The 21,914-nt window shown below is 41.9% G+C and overlaps 1 protein-coding gene across 4 annotated transcripts in view; it reads right to left on the bottom strand.

Annotated features, from left to right (window-relative positions):
• Positions 1-21,914, bottom strand: part of FYN (FYN proto-oncogene, Src family tyrosine kinase) — an 82,107-nt gene that overhangs the window by 4,314 nt on the left and 55,879 nt on the right. For all 4 annotated transcript variants that reach the window (XM_029962712.1, XM_029962709.1, XM_029962711.1 and 1 more), the window contains 4 exons: positions 18,398-18,577; positions 16,581-16,657; positions 16,327-16,480; positions 7,823-7,954 (listed from right to left, as the gene is read on the bottom strand). In XM_029962712.1, the coding sequence (XP_029818572.1) occupies positions 7,823-7,954; positions 16,327-16,480; positions 16,581-16,657; positions 18,398-18,577 (543 nt within the window). The remainder of the gene's footprint in view (positions 1-7,822; positions 7,955-16,326; positions 16,481-16,580; positions 16,658-18,397; positions 18,578-21,914) is intronic.

Genomic DNA, 21,914 nt, shown 5'->3' with positions numbered 1-21,914 from the left:
TGTATTTGTACTTATTTGTTAGGAATAATTCAACCACCCTCTTCGATACAGATTCATTTGTCTACTCTACACTTTGACTAGTGGCAATGTCTGGTTTTGGCTGGGATAGAGTTAATTTTCTTCCTAGCAGCTGGTACAGTGCTGTGTTTTGGACTTAGTATGAGAATAATGTTGATAACTCACAGATGTTTTAGTTGTTGATAAGTAGTGTTTATCCTAAGTCAAGGACTTTTCAGTTTCTCATGTTCTGCCAGTGAGGAGGTGCACAAGAAGCTGAGAGAAACTGTATTGTGCATCCCTTGTTTTCCTTGGCTTTCATGCCTCTTTTTCACTTTCATTAAAATTATTAATGTATTATACTTTATTTCAATTATTAACTGTTTTTATCTCAACCTCTTGGATGGATATCAGCAGGAGGATATTACCCTTTCAAGGTAGAAGAAAAGGTTTTACCTTTATTCCAGTTCTCTCCATCCAGCCTTGGTGAGGGCAGGGAGAGTGAGCGAGTGTCTGCATGGCACTTAAATTGCCAGCTGGGGTTAAACCATGGCAGGGAATAATATCCTTACACTACATAGCATTTAGGCTGGTAACTTGGCTGTATCCTTGGATTTGGTCTTAGCAGTGATAATTGTAAAAAGAAAGATTAGATTACTAATTTACAGTGTTTCCTAACCTGTAGACCAACACTTTAGCACTGGTTTCTTGTATTTCATTTATCACCTGCATCCATCCACTGTATTTTTGGTGTTAGATGTTTATAAGTAGGAGCAAACAGTTTGTATGGCATCTAAAGTAGACCATGGTTAGGACTTCAAAATGATGAATATAGAGCGATAATTGTTCTCTGCAGACATCAGATCCTGCATAGAGTTAAGACTCTTCTATTATTGTCTCCAAACTGATGTTGTTAGGTCACAGAGGCTCATAACAAACCGGGAAAGCTTGCCACACACTGAGCAAATGTTTGGGTGTTTTTCACTATCCCACAAAAACATTTTCAAAGGTATTTTACTTTTTCATTAAATTACAAGACAACACTAGTGGTCTGTTAGTCATCACCAACTCTAGGCAGCATCAACCCAAACTCTCTGGCCTTGTTGGTTTCAAGATGCTATGAGAAAAAACATGGGCATTTTGTTCACATTGTATTGTCAATATTAGTTTTATAAATTTGCGTTTTGAACAAAAATCTGCATCCTTTTTTCATATCCTTGTCTTTGAATCAGTTGAATTACCTCATATTTTGGGGTAAGAACTTCTGCTGTGTTTTGCTTCCCTTACATATAATGGCTATGAAAATAACTGTTACTAGTACCTCATCTATTGTATATACCTAAAAATACTAGCAAACTGCATTCTTTGTTTTTATTTTGGCAATATGCCTTTAAATACAACATGGATGGAAGCAACAGCAGCAGAAAAGCTTCTTCCCAACTGATTTGTTGTTCTAAGATATCAAATGTTTGGTATTTTTACCCAGTGCTTTACTCAGTGCTGCAAAGCACACTCTGAAACCTGATAAGGAACTGTGTGCTGGAAGAAAAACCCTGAGGAAACAGAGGGGGGGAGGGAAAACATAAACAGCCCTTCACTTCCCTTTGTTTAACAAAAAGATAGAAAAAAGAACATGAAAGAAACATTGCTGTCTGAAATCATAGTAATTTTTTTTCGTCCCTGGAAAGTGAGTCAAGCCAGGTTTTCTTATCATGGTTTAATCCAGGAAAATGCCCTTCTTTTCCTTTCTCTTTTCCTTTCCCTCACAGTAAAACCCAGATATGAAACTAAACCAAGTAATCCTCATGTTCCTTACTGGAATTCATATATCCAGCAAGGGCTGAAGCACCTAGGATTTGCCAAAGAAATTCTGTTGTTTTTGACATGTGCTGCTAATTTAAAAAAGAAGTTTCAAAGACTTTTTTTCCTCTAAATCTGTTGGATTATTAATTGGACTTATAACAGTGCTTCAGGTACACATTTTACCTCTTAAAAGGCCTAATGATGTTTACAAACTTATTCTACAGATTCACTTATCAAGCAAGTTTTAGTGTTTCTCTTTTGATAGCAGGAGCCTGTCGTATCTGCACTTCTAACACCTCACAGAGAATATCTGAGCATTTGTACAACTCCTCTCTCCTAATGAATACCCAAGAGTTTCAACTCTTAGTAAATAATAAATGACATTCTGCTTGCAGTATGCTTTTAGACCCCTTAAAACCTGGGTTGGGGCAATCCCTGGTACCAATACAGGCTGGAGGGTGAATAGACTGAGAGCAGTCCTGTTGAGAAGGACTTGGGGATGCTGGTGGATGAGAGGCTGGACATGAACCAGTAATGTGCACTTGTAGCCCAGAAAGCCAACTGTGTCTTGGGCTGCATCAAAAGCACCATGGTCAGCAGGTCAAGGGAGGTGATTCTGCCACTCTACTCTGCTCTGGTGAGACCCCATGTGGAGTACTGCATCCAGCTCTGGGGTTCTCAACACAGGAAGGACATCAGCCTGTTGAAGGAAGCCCAGAGAAGGTCCACAAAGATGATTAGAGGGATCGATCACCTCTCCTATGAGAAACGGGTGAGAAAATCAGGATTGTTCAGCCTAGAGAAGAGAAGGATCTAGGGAGACCTTATTGTGGCCTTTCAGTGCTTGAAGGGGGCCTATAAGAATGATGGGAACAACATTTTTAGCAGAGTCTCTTGCAATAGGACAAGGGGTAATGGTTTTAAAATGAAGGGGAGTTGATTTAGATTATATATAAGAAAAAAGTTGTTTTACAATGAGGGTGGTGAAAAAACTGAATCAAGTTGCCCGGAGAGGTCATGGATGCCCCCAACCCTATGAACGTTCAAGGCCAGGTTGGATGGGGCTCTGAGTAACCTGATCTAGCTGAAGATGTCCCTGCTTATTGCAGGTGGATTGGACTAGTTAACTTTGGAAAGGTCCCTTCCAACCCAAGCTATTCTATGAATTCTACAAATCTATGAAAAACCAGTTTATGCTCATGATGTTTCTAGAATTACAGTTTGATCCAAGAAGAAAACATCCTGTTTCCAAAAAATGGCTTTTCCATTAGCCTTTTAATTCTCTGAGAAGACCAAAAATCAAATAACCTCCCACAACTCAGCTTTATTAGTGGAGCCTCCAATAATCTTAGGATGCCACAGGATATGGCCACTTTAATGCACAATACAATAAAAATCTACTGCTTGTACGGACTGGGGACAGAAACTCAATAGTGCTTGGCTTTTCATAGAAATGTTGTAGCAACTCTAAGTTACAGAGGCTTTAAGAGTTACTTTAAGAGTTACTGTGACGCAAAAGAGGATGTGAAGTTTCCATTTGTGGCTAAAGAAAACACTGGAAATTGCTTTGGAGTGCTCTGAGCAGCTTGATTAGATGGAGCACAACAGACGTGCAAATAGCACAGATCTGGGCAATGCTGCTCTTCCAGAAGACCAGAAACATTACTGTAACAAGGCAGAGTCCCCACATACAAAGCTAATGAGCTATATAGACTACTTTTGGCCATGTGAAGCCCAGCGAGGAGAGTCATGGTTTTAAACCACTTTATTCTTGCTTTCTTCTGCTAGGCTGAGAATGACGTTCTTTCTAGACCCAGTGCATGTTTTCAGACCAATGATCAAACTAATACAGTACACTGAAGGGAACAGGAAAGCTGCTCCTAAGGGAAGACAACTTTTGAAGCATAATGCTGTTCTTACTGATAACAATGTGAACCCAGTTATTTCTGTGGAAAAGTAGTAACAAGCTTTAAAAACTAGAAGTCATATCACTTCATTTAGAAATTAAGGCCTGAAAACACCCAACATTTCCTTATCCTCAAAGCACCCACAAAGCTAGACTGTCAATATCTGTTCTTTGTTTTGGTTTTGTTTTTTAAAATAAGTTATCATATGCTTGGTGTAATAGATGGTACAGCATTCCTGCTTACAAAGAAACACACCTGATCTTATCTATGCTGTGTGCTGAGAACACATCTTTCTCAACTCCTCATCTACCATCCATGGTGATGCTACACACACACATATGTTGGCTTGCTGATACATACTTGGCCTCAGGCTTGGGCACCATGTGCTCTCTGGCACTTGTGGCTCAGCTTCCCCCAGAGATGTGGAGGCTGAACACAGCTCCTCAGAGGCTGCAGGGCTACTTGGAGCCCAGGCTCAAAGACCTGCTTGGCCAGAGGCAGCAATGTGGATAGCACCATGGTGGCTGTCACAATAGGCATAAAATGTAAATGCTCTTGATGTGACAAGTGCAGCAGAAAGCAGAAGGGGCAAGTTCAGAGGTGCTTGTTCAGTGCAACTGAGATTTTTGGCTATCCAAAAGGCAGCATGTTAAAACCCCACAAATTCTCTGACTGCTGCTAGAGAAATTCAGCCTCCTACTCTTAAACTCCATTAAAACAAAAAAACAAACTAAAATCCAAAGGGCATTTGTCAAAGGAAAAGAAACAGACACTGAAAAAGTTCAACAAGCCGACTACTTTATTAAACTTGTCTCCTCCTCTGCCCATATCTATTTTTTATTTCCCCACTGTAATAATGGAAATATTAATCCCAGCAATGAAAATATGAATGCCTAGAAAGACCGTGAAAGTTGCTTATTTCAATCTGCTGCCTTGTGAAAAGAATAAGAAAGCATAAAACCCCCCACGTAAATTAGTTATCATAGTGGTCCATTATGACCACTGACAGTAAAACAGGCTTAGTTGAAACATGAACGTGAGGACACCTATTAGAAAGTTGGTCTTGCTTGTGGGAGCTATGGGGCTTGGGGCAAGGTTTGATTATGAACTCTAGCTTGATCTTCATCTCTGTTAGTAAAATCTTTACTGCTCATATATCTCACCACTGCTCCAGCCTCTCTTCCAAAATGGGGCATCAGGACAGGAACTGCTTGGAAATCCTGGGGACAAAGCATGTTAAGTTTTGTTCTACCCATTCTGTTTCCCTCCTATAAACTGCCTGCTTTCTCCTTCTGTCCTCCTCATTATACTTTTCCATCCTTCTACACAAGTTTAAAACAATGCCTGATTCCAGGCACTGGAAGGTATAAGGTACAGTGACCTGGGGGCACGGGTGCCACACCAGAACTAGGATGTGTGCTATAAATAACCTCTCCAGGTACTAAGAGCTTGTCAAGCAAGAGATCAATCCCTTTGTCTGAGGGCCTCTCCCTGCTCCTCCCCCAGCCTGCTACAAGTTGTAAGCAGGAACATCAGGACAACATGCCCACATCTGTTTCAGAAACTGGATATTACAGCAGAGTGACAGTTCATGATCCTCTTTGTTTCAAGACTGATGCTTTTCAGAGCTCATAAATCCACACGCCTCGGGTGCCAAAGTGGCTGGCAGTGCCAACAGACTGCATTCTGTCACCTATAAGTTGTCTACTTGGGTGAAGATGCCTGAGTCTTGCTTCTCAGGGTGATTGAAATCTCATCTTTTTCTCCTTGTGCAAGCCATGCCACAGTGGTAGAAAAAGTCTTGCGGGTACATCTGAACCCTATTCCATGCCTCAGACAGGGACACGTATTCATGAAACTTTGTCCTTCCATGAGGTCCTTCCTCTTCCCAGCATGAAGCAGAAGATGGATGGTCCTTTCTATGTCTGGGGAAGATAGTCTTTTCTACAGACCTCAGGAGGCCTTTGTCACTTTGGGAAGTCTGAGCCCTCTTTTCAGCCCACATGCAAAACCAGAACCTTCTGAGAAGGCTTCAGTTCCCCTCCACTGTTGCCTCAATCCATAAAAGCTTTCCCAGTTAGGGTCTGGGGACTGAGACTGGATTGAAATCTGTAAAGACTTTGGAAATTCAAATGTAAAATAGAGGTTGCCCTTAGGTAAAACTGACAGAGGGGAGTGATGGTGGCCATGGGATTGGTTAAGGCCTCCCGGATGAGCAATCTGGGAGTCCTGGCAACGAGGAATGGCCCTGGTATAGGGCACAGGCAGTGTGTAACCAAGGCAGTACATGACTGTCCAGAAAATTGCTGACTTTGTGATATGTAACACACAAAAAATTGCTTCCAGCTACTTCATGTCTTCCCAGTGCAGGTGGGGGAGAGTGATCTGGAAGGACTTTTGGTGTATGAGGGCTTTATGCAGTGAGGGATGAAGGGGGAGGACTGTGCTGAAAGAGGAGAGATGCCGCTGGTTGTCTTTGATGTGCTCTAACTGCCACATAATAAAACTGTCCAGAATTTCAGGACACAGCCCATGCCTGAGATTACTGTCATGACTCCCACAAGAAGTTATGTATTGCAAGCACTTAAATGCAGATCCAGTGGACTTTTTTCATTTAGGGAGGGAAAGAAGCATTTGTGAAGTGCAGACATCCAAAGCCAACACTGTGTTCAGCTACAAACTTGTGAGTAAACATGGGGCTTAAATTGTCATTTTCATGTGAAATGGTATTTTCCCTGCATGTGTGCATGTCTGTTTGTGCTCGTGCACGTGATAAGGCAGATGGTTAAGTCACTAAGCATCTTTGCCCCACCAATATGGAGCCCAGGGGAAAAAAATCACCTTAACTCTACAGAGGGACTCATCCCTCCTACAGAAACTGTTTTCTGTTACCTCATTCTGTGGTCTCAGTCACAGCTTTGCTAAGCTGCTCACTGTTAATCAAGCCAGAATTCACTTCTGATCATGAGATGCCTTTCAGTCCCCATATTCTCTACCCAAATATCAGCTACTGGCTGTTCGGTGCTAGCAAAGTTGACATTCCTAGTGAAAGTCTGGGACATGAGTTTTGCAGAGTTCAGGCTTCTGAAGTGGCATGAGATACCACAGGAAACAGAACTCCACCTTGATGCTTCTCCTGCTCAATCTGATATATGGAACTGACTGCTTAATCACAGCACAGGCCGGAACATTGAAACTGCTGTAGGGCACTTTCCATTAATTCACCTGCAGTGCACATGGCCATACAGTTGAGTATTTAGAGAATTTTTTTTTTATAAAAAGAATAAAAATGCAGCTATATACATCTTCAGATGCAGGGCATCCCCTGTTGTTAGTATCTGCGCAGATGAGAAAATGAAGGGATTGAATTCTTTTCTATGTAATGGACGGCTTTCACCTCACCCCTCTCCTTTTCACTTGAATGCCTACAATCTTCAGGGGGGCAACAGAATCAAAAGCTCTTTCTGCATAGGCAGATCCAATCACCCCCTCCTACAAATCTTAATCCATCGGATACTTGGCAGGGTTTCAACAAAGAGCCATGAGGCCTCCGGTTCCCCCATGCAGAGAATTTGGCCCCGCTGTGACCCTGCTATGAGCTCTGTCCTACACACTGCAGAATTATTTTCTTTCCTTTCCATCCCTCTCAAAAGCAAGGATTGAAATTTAAGAGTTTATAAAAAAGAGATTTGGTAATACCAGACATTTAGACTTTGTCATCAAACCTTGCAGAGAGCCAGACTGACAGAAGAAATGGAGTAAGGCCTCTCTGGGAGTTTAACTGTTGATATCTTAAAGGGAATGCAATGTTATGGAGAGCTATTTGCTCCAGAATATAGTAATTTTATGTTGCTTTCATTAGTTGTCTAGAAATTATATTAATTGAATTGAGAACAACTACAAAATTAGAAATGAATATGTTGAATTGTCCCCTTGTCATTTTTATAATGACCATTGCACAGTAGTTTTCAGTTAGAGCTGTTTCCAAGCATACACAGAACTTATGCATTATAACCATCCTCATTTGAGCTCAGTGAATATAAACAAATGTTCCAGTTTAAGCATATGGCTCATTCCCATTCCTTTTCCCAAGTGAAGTAGGACTGTTTTCTTACCTGGGTATGGCACTCTCCCTTTTGTTACCAGCTCTGTCAGTAGGATCCCGAAAGACCACACATCTGACTTTATTGTGAATCTTCCATACAGTGCTGCTTCTGGCGCAGTCCATTTAATGGGGAATTTTGCACCTAACGAAAGAATACACGAGTCTTAACCAGAACAGAGACAGAATCAAAGTACCAGTTCACAGGTGACTGTTGTGTTCTGCAACACGTGCAGGTAGAAAGAGTTGCAGGCAAGTGTTAACAAAAAGCTCCATGGAGTATGGTCAGAGAGGACAGGCAGGTGGAATGTGTAGGGCACAAGGAAAGACTAAGCAGGGAAGGGGTGGGTTTGTCCCACATCCCAAGAGAAGGCTAAGAAGACATTTTAATTCCAGTTTGAAATTTTATAAAATGAAAAAAAAAACCCAAGCAGTTTTAAAAACAATTAAGCCCAATATAATAGAAATTCTTTCTCCCAAAATGTTTTAAATTAACATTTCCCTGAGATACTTGCAAGTCAAACACAGTTAGCATGTATAAGCAGAAATGAGATATATTTGGAAATGTACCTCCTAGTTTCGTTGCTCAAGCTGAGCAAAATGCAAACAGACAAACATGGTGAAAACATAAATTAAAACCAAACCTACTATTTCATTAGAAACATGCAAGGACTTAAAAATAATACTGCCATTCGAGTTGCTTGGAGTGCATGATATTGAGGCACAAATTTGGCCTATGATTTATAACTTGACAATGTACTTTAAGTTCCTGGCACTGAAAAGCCTGTAGTGCCTTAAATACGTGCAGTTCTAATGTGTTCATCCATCATCAGAGTTTGCAGAAGCCAGTTGTGGCAAGGATGGTAAGATAACAAGTCTTTAAACACTGATTTATTTGCCTTTCCAGTAATTTGCTGTTTTCTTAGGGAAAATATTTTCAGTATGACTTTAAAGAAAAGTCTTGTGGTAATAATTAACTCATAATATGTACGAAAAAATATGCAGACATTTCCCCAGTGCCTTGTATTAACATACAGGCAAAAGAGTTGCATTGCTTATTGCTGATCCCTAGTGACAAACCCTCTTCAATTTGGAAACAGACTGACTTTGACTTCACACCACCCTCTCATAAAAGTTCCCGTAGCTTTCAGGAGGAGTGTGGAAAGTGTAACAACGTGGACAAATCACTCTCAGGGAGTGAACTTATGGCACTGTTTAGAGTTCCCTGCTGGTGCTGTTCTGCCATCACACCCAGTGCTCAATGTCCCATACCTTCAGCTATACAGCCCAATCTGTTGTGACTCAGAATGCAAAATAAACATGGTAATTCTCATCTCCTTACTTAGTAAAACTCTGATGTGCTAAAATTTTTTCTGCTCTGCATATAAATGATCTTAAGAGACTATTACACAGAAACAAATACTTTTTTTTTTCTAGGCAAAATTGCAATTGCTCAAGTAAGTCCCCCTAAATCAAAAGAAGCAAGACAAAGTTTCAAATTCTGAATGCCTGAAGTCAGGAACTTAAGTCTAGTTAAGCATCAGCACATCAGTGATTAGATTCACAAAGGTGCTGGAGGAGTTTTGGATGCCTATCCACTTTTTAAATTCTGCCCCTTTTATAATTTCATTGGTTGGTATGTAGGCAGGAACTAAAATTTGGGTGCTTGGCTTTGGTCTCAATCTCCCTAACTTACACTTCTTCGTGTGACCAATCTTAGTTTACCAGACTCAAAATTTGCAGAACTTCATCTTCCCTTAAAAAATGCCTTGGTTGTGACAGCAGTAGCTGCCATCACTGGAACCTCTGTCCTGGAAGTTGGCCCTGCTTCATCAGCACCAGCAGCCACCTGGGGTTGGCAACGCTGCTCCAGCCACCTGGGGCTCTATACCCCATGCTGATTCCCTGGAAAAACTGCAAGCCGTGTGTAGCTGGTGGTCAGGTTCCCTAGGCCTGCAGTGCATGGTTTTAGACGGGCTTATGCAGTCAGCCCTGAATGTAAGGGCCAATGTCCCTCTGCTCTCTCATACGTGCAGCTGAGATAGTACACACAACCCATGCCAGCTGAACAAAGGAATAGCTCCAGGCTGGCCAGGAGCCTGAAGCCTTGAACATCAGCTGGTGGTGTATAAGATGGCCAAGCGTGAGGGTTTGCTTGTTCACGTTACATACATTTATTCAACAATTTTTCTTTCTTTAATCAGTTGTGTTTTTCTGAGAAACTTAGTCAAACCTGCTTTAATTCCCATGTGCTTCAAACTCAGATCCAAAGGTAGCAACCACCTACAACTCATCTTTGGAGAAAAAAATCTCTTCAGACTCTTTTGTGGCCAGTTTTCCTGGTATTTTTGCCTTCCTCATATACTGCCAGTGTGGCTCTAGGAGACAAGTATGTGGTGTGCTGAGGAACCATAGGAAAATGAGAAGCAAGGTAAGTCCCTGAGAAGAGGGGACCATTCCACCACATCCCTTTTCCTGAGAGCTGGACCTCACTGGACTGTGATGAACACTGCTGGAGAAGACAAATGGTCTGTGCTGTGGATTTTTGAATGACAGGACAGCTATTAGTTCTTTATGTTGTCCCTGCTGTGGATGATTCTCTGACTAAAACAACTAATATCAAAAATCACGTTCTGCAGTTTGTACAGTATTTCCTGATAGATGATAGATTTGAAGTGATAAATGGGAGGAGAAAAAGGCAGGGTTGGTGGAGAGCTTGCTAGCAGAGCTCTGCCTCATGGTTTTCTGGCCCTGCAACACATGCTGGAAGCTAGATGGTCCAAGAGAGCCTGCAATCCAGTATGGCAGAGGCATCAGTAAGGGGAGAACAGAGACCAGTGAGGACATGCCAAATTGGTCATCTGCACGTACAGTGCATGCACTGCCATAACACAGAGCGATCACATGCAGCTTGTGTGAGTGGGTGTGTTGTGTGTGTTTGTCTAACAGGGTTCCCCCCAGGGTGCTGCCTCCCATCCAATGTCTTGCACTGGAGACTGAGACAGTGCACTGCTATGAAAGCATAAAAATTCCCAAATGTGTTGAGCGCTGCTTCGAAGCCTCCTGATTGCTGTTGCTATAGGAAGCGTTCAAACAGACTAGACACTGTGCATGGCTCCTGACTGACACGCACAGTTTCCGTGCTTACTCTCTTCCCAACGCACTGATTAAAAACTCCATCCCCTCCCTCTGCCCAGGCCTCAGCAGCTTATTAAACAAGATGACTTTGTGCTGCAAACAAATTACAGCATCAAATAAAATGTGTATTACTGACAAGCACGTTAATAAATCTGATAAGCCAAATTGCCCCAGCTGACAAGGCAGCCCATCTCCTACTTTGAAGGCAGATTTTACATCATTAGGGGAGAGATTTCTCTCTTTTTTTTGCTGAAACCTGTTTTATTACAAACTAGCACATCAGTAACCCCATGCATAAAACCCAACCGCACACTGCATCCATCAGGTCAGGATAGCCTGTCTTTGCCCCAAAGCAAGGTACTAATCTGCAGCTTTTATCTCAGTCCTTCTTTTTGCAATGTTTCAGCCTGGGGAAAGCCTTTTTTGGGTTTCTGCACTGCTTGCAACCACATGAAACCAAAGCTGCTGATACAATTTACTCTTAGGGCAGCCAGCCCTGCCTCCTGCCTCTGAGGATTTTTATTAGGTTCAGCCCTGTTCTTGGGACCTCTGCCTGGCTCTGCCCAGGCATTCACACAGGTTATCTCCCAGGAGGATTTCCTTGGGAAAAATCAATCCATGGCCCTCCTTTAATTCTTTTCTGGCTACAAGCAGGCCATGTGATGAGAAGGAGTGGAGGGGGCTGGGATGATTGAGTGACCTTGACATACAACTCTCAGCATGATTTCTTCTGAGGCAAGTGAAAATCCCTCAGAGCTTTGTTTTTCTTCAGATCTAAATCTTGATGAAGCAGAAACCTCTGAAATTCGTGCCCCAGAGCCACTGCCAGCTTGATAATGATACTGTTTCTGGAAATGCTACAAAGCTGCTTCCTCTAGTACCTTAAAACCAAAGCCAGGGCAGCACCCCAAGCTCTAAAACCCCAAAACTCAGGGAGTTCTTGGGTTAGCTACCAGAAAATGCAGTGTGGCACTGAATTGCTTCTGGGGCTGGAAAGGATAAGCTGCAAAAGGTAAAAATTAAGTGCTGAAGCAAGCACGAAACAGGAAACGAGTCAGCCCCAGTAGGCGATGATGAGTGCTGTGTGGGAGGGACTGTGCAATTACATTTTTTGTTCTGTGAGAACGAACATGAAATTACAAGCCTGGCAAAACATCAGCGATGAGAAGCAGGCTCTGCAGGCAGACCCCTTCCCAGGAAGAGGGGGACAAGGGGCGGAACTGCAGGTCTAAACATCCCCCTCTCTCTCTCTGCCTGTACGCCCCCCTTCCTCTTGTCCTTCCTCTTGACCTGGCCGCGCTCCTTCTCATAAAGCAGATGGCAGCTCTGTAAGAGCATATCAGTGACACCCTTCCCAGACCCAGGTGGCTGGCTGTTGAGAAGCAAGAGTCCTTTCTCCTGTCTGCTCCCGGGCTGGCCCAGGGAACAGCAGGTAAAGAGCAAGAACAAAGGCCTTGACAAAGCCCTGGACACTACAGCCTGCAGTACAGTCAGTCACAAACAAGATAGATCTGACTAGCTGGTGAACAAGTCCCTGCTAAAGGACTGGAAAGAGCCTGGAAGGAGGGGGAAAAAAAATCCCTGTTTATTTCTAGGAAATCAAAACAAGAAGCATCACCTGTTTTTAAGCAGGGCAAGAAGGAGGTATTTCTAAGTGTTAAGGAAGCAAAAATCATCTGAGAGTTTACAAACACGTACTAGAGCTCCCAGAATAGCTCTGACTTGTCTGGAAGGCATCAGAAAGATTCTTATTCTTTCATATGTGCTTGGAGTGGCACTACTGCAAGTGCTGCCAGTGTATGCAGTAGAAACATGGCCTGAAAAATAACTCTGCTCTTTTTTTTTATTAAGGAAATTTTAAATTTGTATCAGCTGCTACTGCTTAGAATAGTAACAACTCTAACCCAGCAACTCTGTGGAGCACTCAGCACTCTCCACAAAAATGCCATGTGCTTGGCTCCACATAGCTGTAAACCAGATCAGTAGAAGGGTAGCAGAACTGCATGGGAAATTCTGTGTTGAAAGTGATGGGAAGTTTTTCTTTGTCCTGTAGGATATCAGGAGTTGTAAGTCTTGTCTTAGAGGACTGACACAGCATTAACACCAGTGTAAGGAATAAGACTCAGTGCCTGACACTATGTGTGCAGGGAAGATGTTGCAGCAGCATCAGTCAAAAGAAGCAAGATCCAGTGGTGCAGTCTGCAATACAGTCCATCAGTGTAGCCTTTGAAATGGGCGTCACATTAACAGGCATGTTTTTCCCCTTTGATTACTCACTTCCTCTAAAAGCAAGAGAAGCCAAATGCTCATTACAAGCCAAGAACTTTTTTTTGGTATTATTTAATGGCAGTGTATAGCTGCTAGTCACACACTTTAAATCATTAGTGGCATGATCATCTCTTTCCTTCCTGACAATTGCTGAGAAATGGCAGTGCAGACAACGAACTACTTTTTATTTGCCTCTCATAAATCAAGAGCAGTCAGGCCTCCTTTGTTCAAACCAAAAAGAAAATAAACCAGTCAGTAAAACATTACCACCAGGCTAAGTAATACCCACACAGGTTCAGGAATCCTGCACTCTAGCCTGCTGGGGCTTAAAGCATCCCCATCTGTTTCCTTTCAAAATATTTAATCGAAGACAAAAGTGACAGTGGGGGAAGGGAGGGGGAGATCAAGTGAAGCTGGAGAAAACCACCTCTTCCCCACGCCAACAATGAGCTCTGTACTAACACACTTAAGCCAAGAGAAGGATGACTGCTGAGGAGAGAGTGACCAGGGACTTTAATCTTTGGATTTTGCAAGGAAAAACATTTCCTTTCTCCCACAGGAGCTGCCAGTCTGGAGCACTCCCCATCCCCCTCCCCTCTGCTGGCCAGGCTCTCCCGTGTCAAAATTCCCACTGAAGCAGTAGTCAGCCAGATAAACAGAGCAGTCCCCAGATGCATCTCCTTGGAGGCTGAAGTAATAGGTCATGGGAAACAAGCATAGGCAACCATTTCCTTCTGATACTGTGGTCTCCACCAAGCAATGCTCAAACTAAAGTTTAACTAAACACACCACAACTGAATTGCACTTGAAAAAAAAATAATCCAGTGCCACATTAAAAACCATGTTTCTTCCTCAATAAATTAAAGGTCTTAGGCTCACCTTGGCTGCCCAGCTGGCTTGGAAGCCAGGTTAATTGCAATAAAACGTAATTGAGAATGTGCTACTTGGTCGGAAAAGCATCCCTTCCTAGAACAAGCTACCACTTAAGAAAGGGTCTAAAAGACATTAGTGAAAGTAGGAAAACCTTTCTACAAGAATGTTTGTGATTACAGCTCTTTGGGTCTCTCTTTTAATGAATTCTGTAGCTCTGAAGGACTTCAGCCTGACCCTGAGGACAGTGGAAGTAAGTATTTTCCATTGCCCTCAAGTATGGGAAGGATGGATGACCTCTTCATACTAGCACCATGAGATGAAGCCAGGCAAACACAATTCAGATCTCCAGATCATCAGCAATGCATTTTAAAAGCCAAACTAATTGTCCCTTCTCAGACACTTTTTCCTCAATACAAGTGATTTCTGCCATGAAGGAAGGGCAGGAGATACCTATGGCTACACTCCCTCTCCTTGCCAGTCCTGGTGTTATGCTTTTCTCAGCTCAAAGTTTCCCCACCCCAAATCCAGTAATTTCTGTTGTCTTAAAAATCGAAGCTTCTCCTCAGTATCAGTCAGGCAGGTTTTCACAGCTTTTTTAAAATGTGAAGAGAGTGAAACTGCTCTGAGAGATTTAAACCAGGAGGCAAACAGGTCATCAGAGGATTTTCTAGGGATCAGGAGTCTGAAAAGATTTGGCCAGAAGTAGGTCACATACTTGTCTATGAAAACAAATAATTAATCATGTAAAACTATACACTGGGTAGTTTCCAAAGGGAACAAAAGACATGGCAGCAAACCAGACAGAAATGGAGATAATATAGGACACCATTTCAAAGCCATTTTGCAGACTGGATCTGTCTGCCTTGTTTAAGGAAAACTCTTCTTGTTTTACACAGGGGAAGAGCAAGCAGCCAGCTTTCTGTTTACCAGAGCCCCCAGACACTCTTATTTCTCTGGAGAGAATGATACAAGGCAATTTTTTTTCAAGCAAAAAGCAATTCCCACGCTCAGGCTGAAATCAATAGTGGTTAAGTCTCTGCATTAGTATCTGCCACAGGTACTTCAAGGACCCCATCAAAATAATCAGGCCCCACTGTCCAAATGCGAAGCAGGCAATTTTAGGGTGGATGCACCCTGTGGTCCACATCCCTGTGACTAGGTACTTCTGACAGCAGTTCAGAGGAGTGAGAACAGCATGAGAGCTGCTGCTGCTCCTAGGCTAAGGCAATGCTGGAAACTCTCTGGCTCCTTCTGTCAACGCTTACAGAAAAAGTTACAGAAAGAGGTGAGCTCTTTTCTAAGAATTAATGGCAAGATCTGTGCTGAAACAGAGACTTTGCTCAAGAGAAGAAACAACAGGAAGGAGTAAATGTAGGTAATGAAGCACTTAGCCAACCTGTGATTTCTGGTGACATACAACAGGGTTTAGTGGGACCTTCCTTGGCTTTGGCACTGAAATGGATGGAGTGCTGTTTACCAACACATATTGAGCAAACACTAACAAAGTCCTGCCAGCAGAAAGAGAACAAAAACGTAGCTCTACAGCTTGGACCAACATCTGACAACTAAGCATGACTTGTAAAGAATGACTAACTACAAAGAGCCTGTGTCATGACACACATGCTTTTTAAAAAAAGCTACAAAACTCTTTGATACATTTTCATAGTGTATCAGTGGTTGTCTATGCCTAGCACAATGCCTGTGTGGCACTGGAAAATGGCACTTCTATTAAAATAACGTTTTCAGTTCCCAAAGAAAACATAGTACTCTGAAAGGCAGCTCCATTGCATAGAGGCACAACTAGTTGACCTGTTCAAAATAAAGAAAATAAGAATAGCACAGCAATAATTATAGCTGTTAGTAAATACTAGAAGGCACATTATGAAAGAAATAGCTTACATAGACTTTTCTGGATTACCCCATTCAGACTTTCAAGGTTGGTAAGTAAAGTATCCTCTTTGTTATGGCACCATGAGGATCTTCATCTTTACTGTCATTTACCAACTGTGCTCTCACCCATCATCTTTGTTTCATTTTTATCAGTTTTTAAAGGGAAGACAACTAAATAAGACATTCTCTTTAGGACATGCATTCAGCAATGAACTTCTGGCCTAGGAGTTAATATGACCTCAGGATTTGCCAAACCCCAAAACATGTGAGAGAGCTTTTCAAAGCCATGTTCCATTCTTTCCCTGTCACAAGAATGACACTCAGTGCTACATCTGCCATTGTTTTTACCTTGTCTGGCTGTATATTCATTGTCTTCAATCAGTCTTGCCAATCCGAAGTCAGCAATCTTGCATATTAGGCCGTTTCCCACCAGAATGTTTGCAGACCGCAGATCTCTGTGTATGTAATTCATTCTCTCTATGTAGGCCATTCCTGCAGCCACCTGTGAGAAGCATGAGACACAATTGGTGCATTTAAAATGAACTCAGACGTACAGGGGCTACAAAACATACATCTCAGTGCTCAGTACTCTGAAGACAGACCTGGGCTGCCATGTCCACCAAATTCGGTAACTTCAAAGCTCTTCCTTCTCCATCTTTTAAGAAATCTAGCAAACTCCCTGCAAATGCAGAGTTGACACAATAGAAAGATGTTAGGAAAACAATGGCAACTCATCAGGATGGAAGTGCAGCAATACATGCCATATTAAAGACAGCAGTGTTTCAAGTTTAAGAGACAGTTTAAAAAAAACCCCATGATATTTTAGAATTCTATTATATTTGCTTTGCTCTTCTTTAAGGTTGTCTTGCAGAAGAATATGCCACTAGTACAAGGAGAGTTGCAGGGAAAAGAAACAACATTGTTTTTAGTCTTCCTGACCATTACTGAGAAAGCTGGTCTTTCTTAACTTTTCCAGTGCTCTTTAAAACTACATACTTGCTGCTCTCTAAAGGCCTCAGCTAGCTGAAAAGCAGCAGCTCAGTTCCAAGCCACACAAGCTATGGAAAAAGTCAGATCCCAGCTCAACCAGCTCCAAATGAAAGGTCGGCCTGAAGCCTGATAAGCCCAAAGGGGATAGCATTAGCAAAGGCTATTTTTCCTTAGAAATGAGTAGTGCTCCTTCTCTAGGTAACCCAGAGCTAAACACAGCATGAATCATTAATTTTAGAAGACTGCTAGGAAGACAAAGCAGACATGAAATGAAAGTAACTTCAGCAAAAGCAATAAGGACACAGCCTTCCTGTGCAAAGGAAAACAAGGAGGTACCCTGTCACTTTAAATAAAATGCCTATAGCTTCCATCCCAATCTTGTATTCAAACAGAGAAGTGTGGCAGTCTCGGCTGATAAATTGTCAGCCTCAAGCTCAGATCCAAAGATGTAAAATGTTACCGTACAAACTAGTAAAGTAAGCCAAAATAAACCATGTACTTCAGAAGGATTTTGAAAAGTCTTTTTTTTTTTTTTAAAGGGAAAAGGCATATCCTTGTCACCGACACATATGATTAAACTGTGAGTTAGTCAGGGCTTGGATGCCTCTGAGGAGGGAGGTGGGCAAGCACCTGCCAGGAAAATAAAAATCAACTCCAAACAGACTGAAAAAATGGACTTAAAATTTCAGAGTACATCCTCCAATGTACAATGAAACTTCCCTGTGAGAACTTATGTTTCCTATTTGGTTCATTTGCTTTTCCAAAACAAGCAGATTTTTTGCTCTGCTCTCAGCACCCCTGCTGGAGATCTGAGGAAGCAAAAAGTTTTCCTTTTCTCATTTTACATCATTACCAGTTAAGTAGCTTAAAGAAAGAGAGAAAGGAGAAGGGGAAAGAGAAAGGCAGAGAGGAAGGGAAAGAATAATATGTGCAAATCATGTATTAAAATGATAAATGGACTGAAAATGAAGCTGTGATCTGAGAGCAAGGTGCATGTGACAGAACTCAGGACTGCTAAATGAAGAGACAGAAATCCTAAGCTGACAAGTAAACACTGAAAGAAGATGCTGCAAGAACTCTCCGGTGCCGGAAAAAGCTAGGATCTTGGGAAGCAGCATGTAATATCATCAAACCTAGAAAATGCACATCTCCCCTTGTCAGTGAAGTTTGGATGCTGACGCTGTTAAAATCACTTAGGCTGCACCAACTTCTCTCTTCCCCACCTAGTATAAATTTTCTTTGTGCATCAGGTTTTGAGCCCAATTCAGAGTGAAATTCATAATTCTTCTGAAGACAAAGGTGAATTTAGTTTCCTGTTCTCACTCTCCTTCCTCACATGCTGTTCATGCACCACACTGCACCTCCGTCTGTATCCCCAAGAAGCATCAATAAAGAAAAAATATTATCGAGCCAGCAGCTCTGGCTTCACCTTTACTCATGTACTCCGTGACAATATAGATAGGCTCTTCAGATACCACAGCATAAAGTTGGACCAATTTGTCATGTTTTAGCTTCTTCATGATTTGAGCTTCCTCTAAGAAGGATTCTGGAGACATAGTGCCAGGCTTCAGGGTCTTGATAGCCACTTTAGTATTTCCATTCCACGTACCTACAAGCACAGACACTTAGTTAGATTAAATATCTTCTCCTCCTTTTTCTGCCTGATGCCCAATGTAACCAAGGAAAAACCAGCACAGACATTTAATATAGGGGTTATTTTTTTAATTTGGTTTCCCATGCTGCCTTATCATTATATTCCTCCCATGCCTCCCTCATATTTTAGTTTTTTCTTTATACTGAAAAATAATACTCCCATTGGCACTGGGTCACAATTGCTGTTGTCCTACTCAATGTTTCCACTGATCTCCACAGAAACCTCCTCTGAGTAAGAAATGTGGGACTGCTGAAACCCATCTTCATGTTATCTGCAGCAATTACTTGCTAACAAGTAATTGCTACAGACAACTACACAGTTCCAGTCACAGATTTAGATAACAAAACTGGTTAAAACCAGAACTTCTTATTTGCAAGACATTTTAACATTTTGGTTTTGTTCTGTCAGAGGAAAGAAAAATATTTTAAGAAAAATTCCCCAAAACCAAATCCTAAATTGATTTGATTTTAGAAACACTTGTGTTCCCAAACTGAAATACAATTTTTTCCTTCCCCTCCTCATCTCCAGAAGCTGCTGATTGAAAATGAGGTGGTTCTTGTCTACTTGATCTTGTTCTTTACTTGTGGTCAGCACTGAAATGGACAAGTTGCATCATTTTCCAGTCATCAGCTACCAAGCCTTCTCTAACATCCGAAAGCCTACACAAGGACTTGGAGAGAGCTGGGGAAAGCTGTCTCAGGGCATTTCACAAGAGATAAGGCTTCACTCAGGTATTTGCAAAGGGAAGAAGGAAGACTGGAAAGAACTGGAAAGAACAAAACCCCAGAAGACCTATTTATGATAACAGTGGGTTGGGTTTTTTTTGGCAAGGGTGGGGGTGGGGGGCTAGAGGGGAAGGGAAAGAAAGAAAAATTAAAATGGGTAGAAATATCACTTTTCTAGTGCCTTCTGGTTGTCCTTTGCCCAGACTTGCCAGAACCCTGCTCCAGAGTCAGGGCTGAAATGGCTTTGAATGGGACCTGTGATCTGTTGATAGGGAGCTGCTGTGTAATAAGGGCAGAACAACACTAAATGACTTCAGGAATTAATCACACTGTGTAAAAGTTACCCCTCTGCACTTAAGCATGAGCATAAGCAGAAAGCCTATAAAGTCCACAAAGGCTCTGTCATCAAAAAAGGTAACATGTAAAAAACCCGGTTTGTCTTCGCTAAAAGTACATGAACATTTAGCAGGGCTCAGCTGCTGCAGGGGAAATGGTTAAGCCAAAATAACTTCATTGTGAGCTTTTGCAACCTGCCAGAGCACAAAATGGGCCGGGTCCTTTCCTCTTCAAGTGCTCAGATCCCAGGTCCATCTTGTCTAGCTGAGGACAGGGGAGGAACAGTGGAGGAGCTGCTGCTCCTGTGTCACGCATCACTTAAAGGGCAATCCCAAATGTCTGGGTGGGGGCTGGAGGCACAAATTAGTCAAAACCATGCAGAGCAAGTTTGTTTTCATTATGCCTTGATTTTCTGCTGAGTGTCACTGTACTGTCAGTGGAGTAATGTCCTGAGCTACCACCTCCACTACCCCAGTGCACTTCAGGAGGACTCTTGAGGTCTTAATTTCACTCAGTCCTCCAAATCAGAGCTGAAGCAGACTTTGCTTTAGTAACACTCCTATGTAAGCAGGGAAGGATGCAGTTTTGCCTCCTAACTTCAACCACAGCGGCCAAAATCTTTTCTGATGGGTGACAGGGAGTGTGTTTTGTCTGCAGTCACTGAGGCTCTGGACCCCAGCATGCCATCAGTCACAGCCACTCTACAGAGGCACCGCAAATTATACGAACCAGGAATAAAACCACAGTTTCACGGACACCAGTCTGGCATTAACAAACTAGGATTTTACCTGGTGTGTTAACAGGATTAACTGTGTACTATCTGTTTACATTGCCTTAATAAAAATTCCAGAATTCATTCTGTTACCATGAAGTGTTTTCAGCAGGTCTGTTTTTAAATACTCCTATGAATTTCTCTGGTTGAAAAAAGAAAATCGAGCAAAAATGTTAACTTATCCTCTCAGCCCAGATTAGAGTTTAAATTGTTAAGTTTTCTTGTTGTGGTTTGGTGTGTTTCTCTAATAGAAAATTAGCACGGACTTCCCTCTGAATTCCTCCCATATGTAGTTCATTACTACTTAATGTATTTTTTATTAATTTTTACTGTGTTAATCTACTCCAGTTTGGTAATGCTTCAGGGCTGTTAACATATTTTTATTATACATTAAGAAACATAATGTCATAATTGTAATAATAATTTTTGCATTTCTGACAGATATTTGGTACTGGTACTTGGCCCTTTATTTCCCAGAGCTGATTTTTTTTATTTTTTAAAATTTGTTCCTTTAACTGCTATATCAGTTTAAGATCTACTGCACACAAAGCTGACCAATAAGCATTATCATGAACTGGAAACTTGAGCATGCATTCAAGATGGAGAATAGGAAGGTGAAACTGCAGTTATCTGGAGATGCCAACAGAAAACGTATGCAGCTTTCTTCGCAACAGGTCAACTGCAATTCTGTGAGATTCTGTAACTTTCTATATTTCTAGTCTATAAATTCTATAGATTTCACAGACTTGCTGCCGTGCTCCTTGCTGTAATCTTGCAATGGGAAACAGCTGCAAGAACCAAGGAGAACTCACTGCATTTACATACTTCTGTGTCACTGCAACAAAAAGTGGCCAAACTGCTCCACCAATTTTTTCTGAAGAAACAACACATAGTGATTCTTAATTTGAATTAGTAATTTTAAAGAGTCTATATAGAATGCAATTTGGCACAAAAATTGAGCCGCCTCTCATGAAATGGCTACTGTATTGTGTTTCAATGCTATGGCCATATTAAGATTTATGCACATTGTAAGCTGCTATTGTTTTATACTCATTAAAAGAATGAGGCCCATGGGGCGGGGGACGGGGGTCAGTAAGTTTAGCTGGCAAGTGTGCAGAAAACAGAATGTCAGTGGATTTGGAAAATGTCAATATTTCTGGACTTCAAAGTGGGGGTTCAGCTGGGCCCAGCAAGTTTTGCCTCTATTGTCCCTGCTCTCTATATCGAGTTACTGGGTTCTGCTGCAGATACAAATTTCAGACTTAAAGAAGTGGATGCATGGGAAAGCTAGCTCGACAATATCAATTTGCTGATACTTGTCATTATTTTTAAACTGGAAGAGTGGATGGAAGCATTTTCAGGGTCTGATCCCATCAGTGCTAAAACACATGATGAAAGAAAAATGTCTACTTACCAGATTAGTTTCTGGTTAACAATTCTGCCTTAGAGGTTTATCATA

This window comes from Manacus vitellinus, unplaced genomic scaffold (genome assembly GCF_001715985.3).
Source record: "Manacus vitellinus isolate BGI_N305 unplaced genomic scaffold, ASM171598v3 scaffold_4_pilon, whole genome shotgun sequence".
Lineage (NCBI taxonomy): Eukaryota > Metazoa > Chordata > Aves > Passeriformes > Pipridae > Manacus > Manacus vitellinus.
The sequence above is the reverse complement of the archived record's forward strand: the minus strand, read 5'-3'. Positions and strand labels throughout refer to the sequence as shown.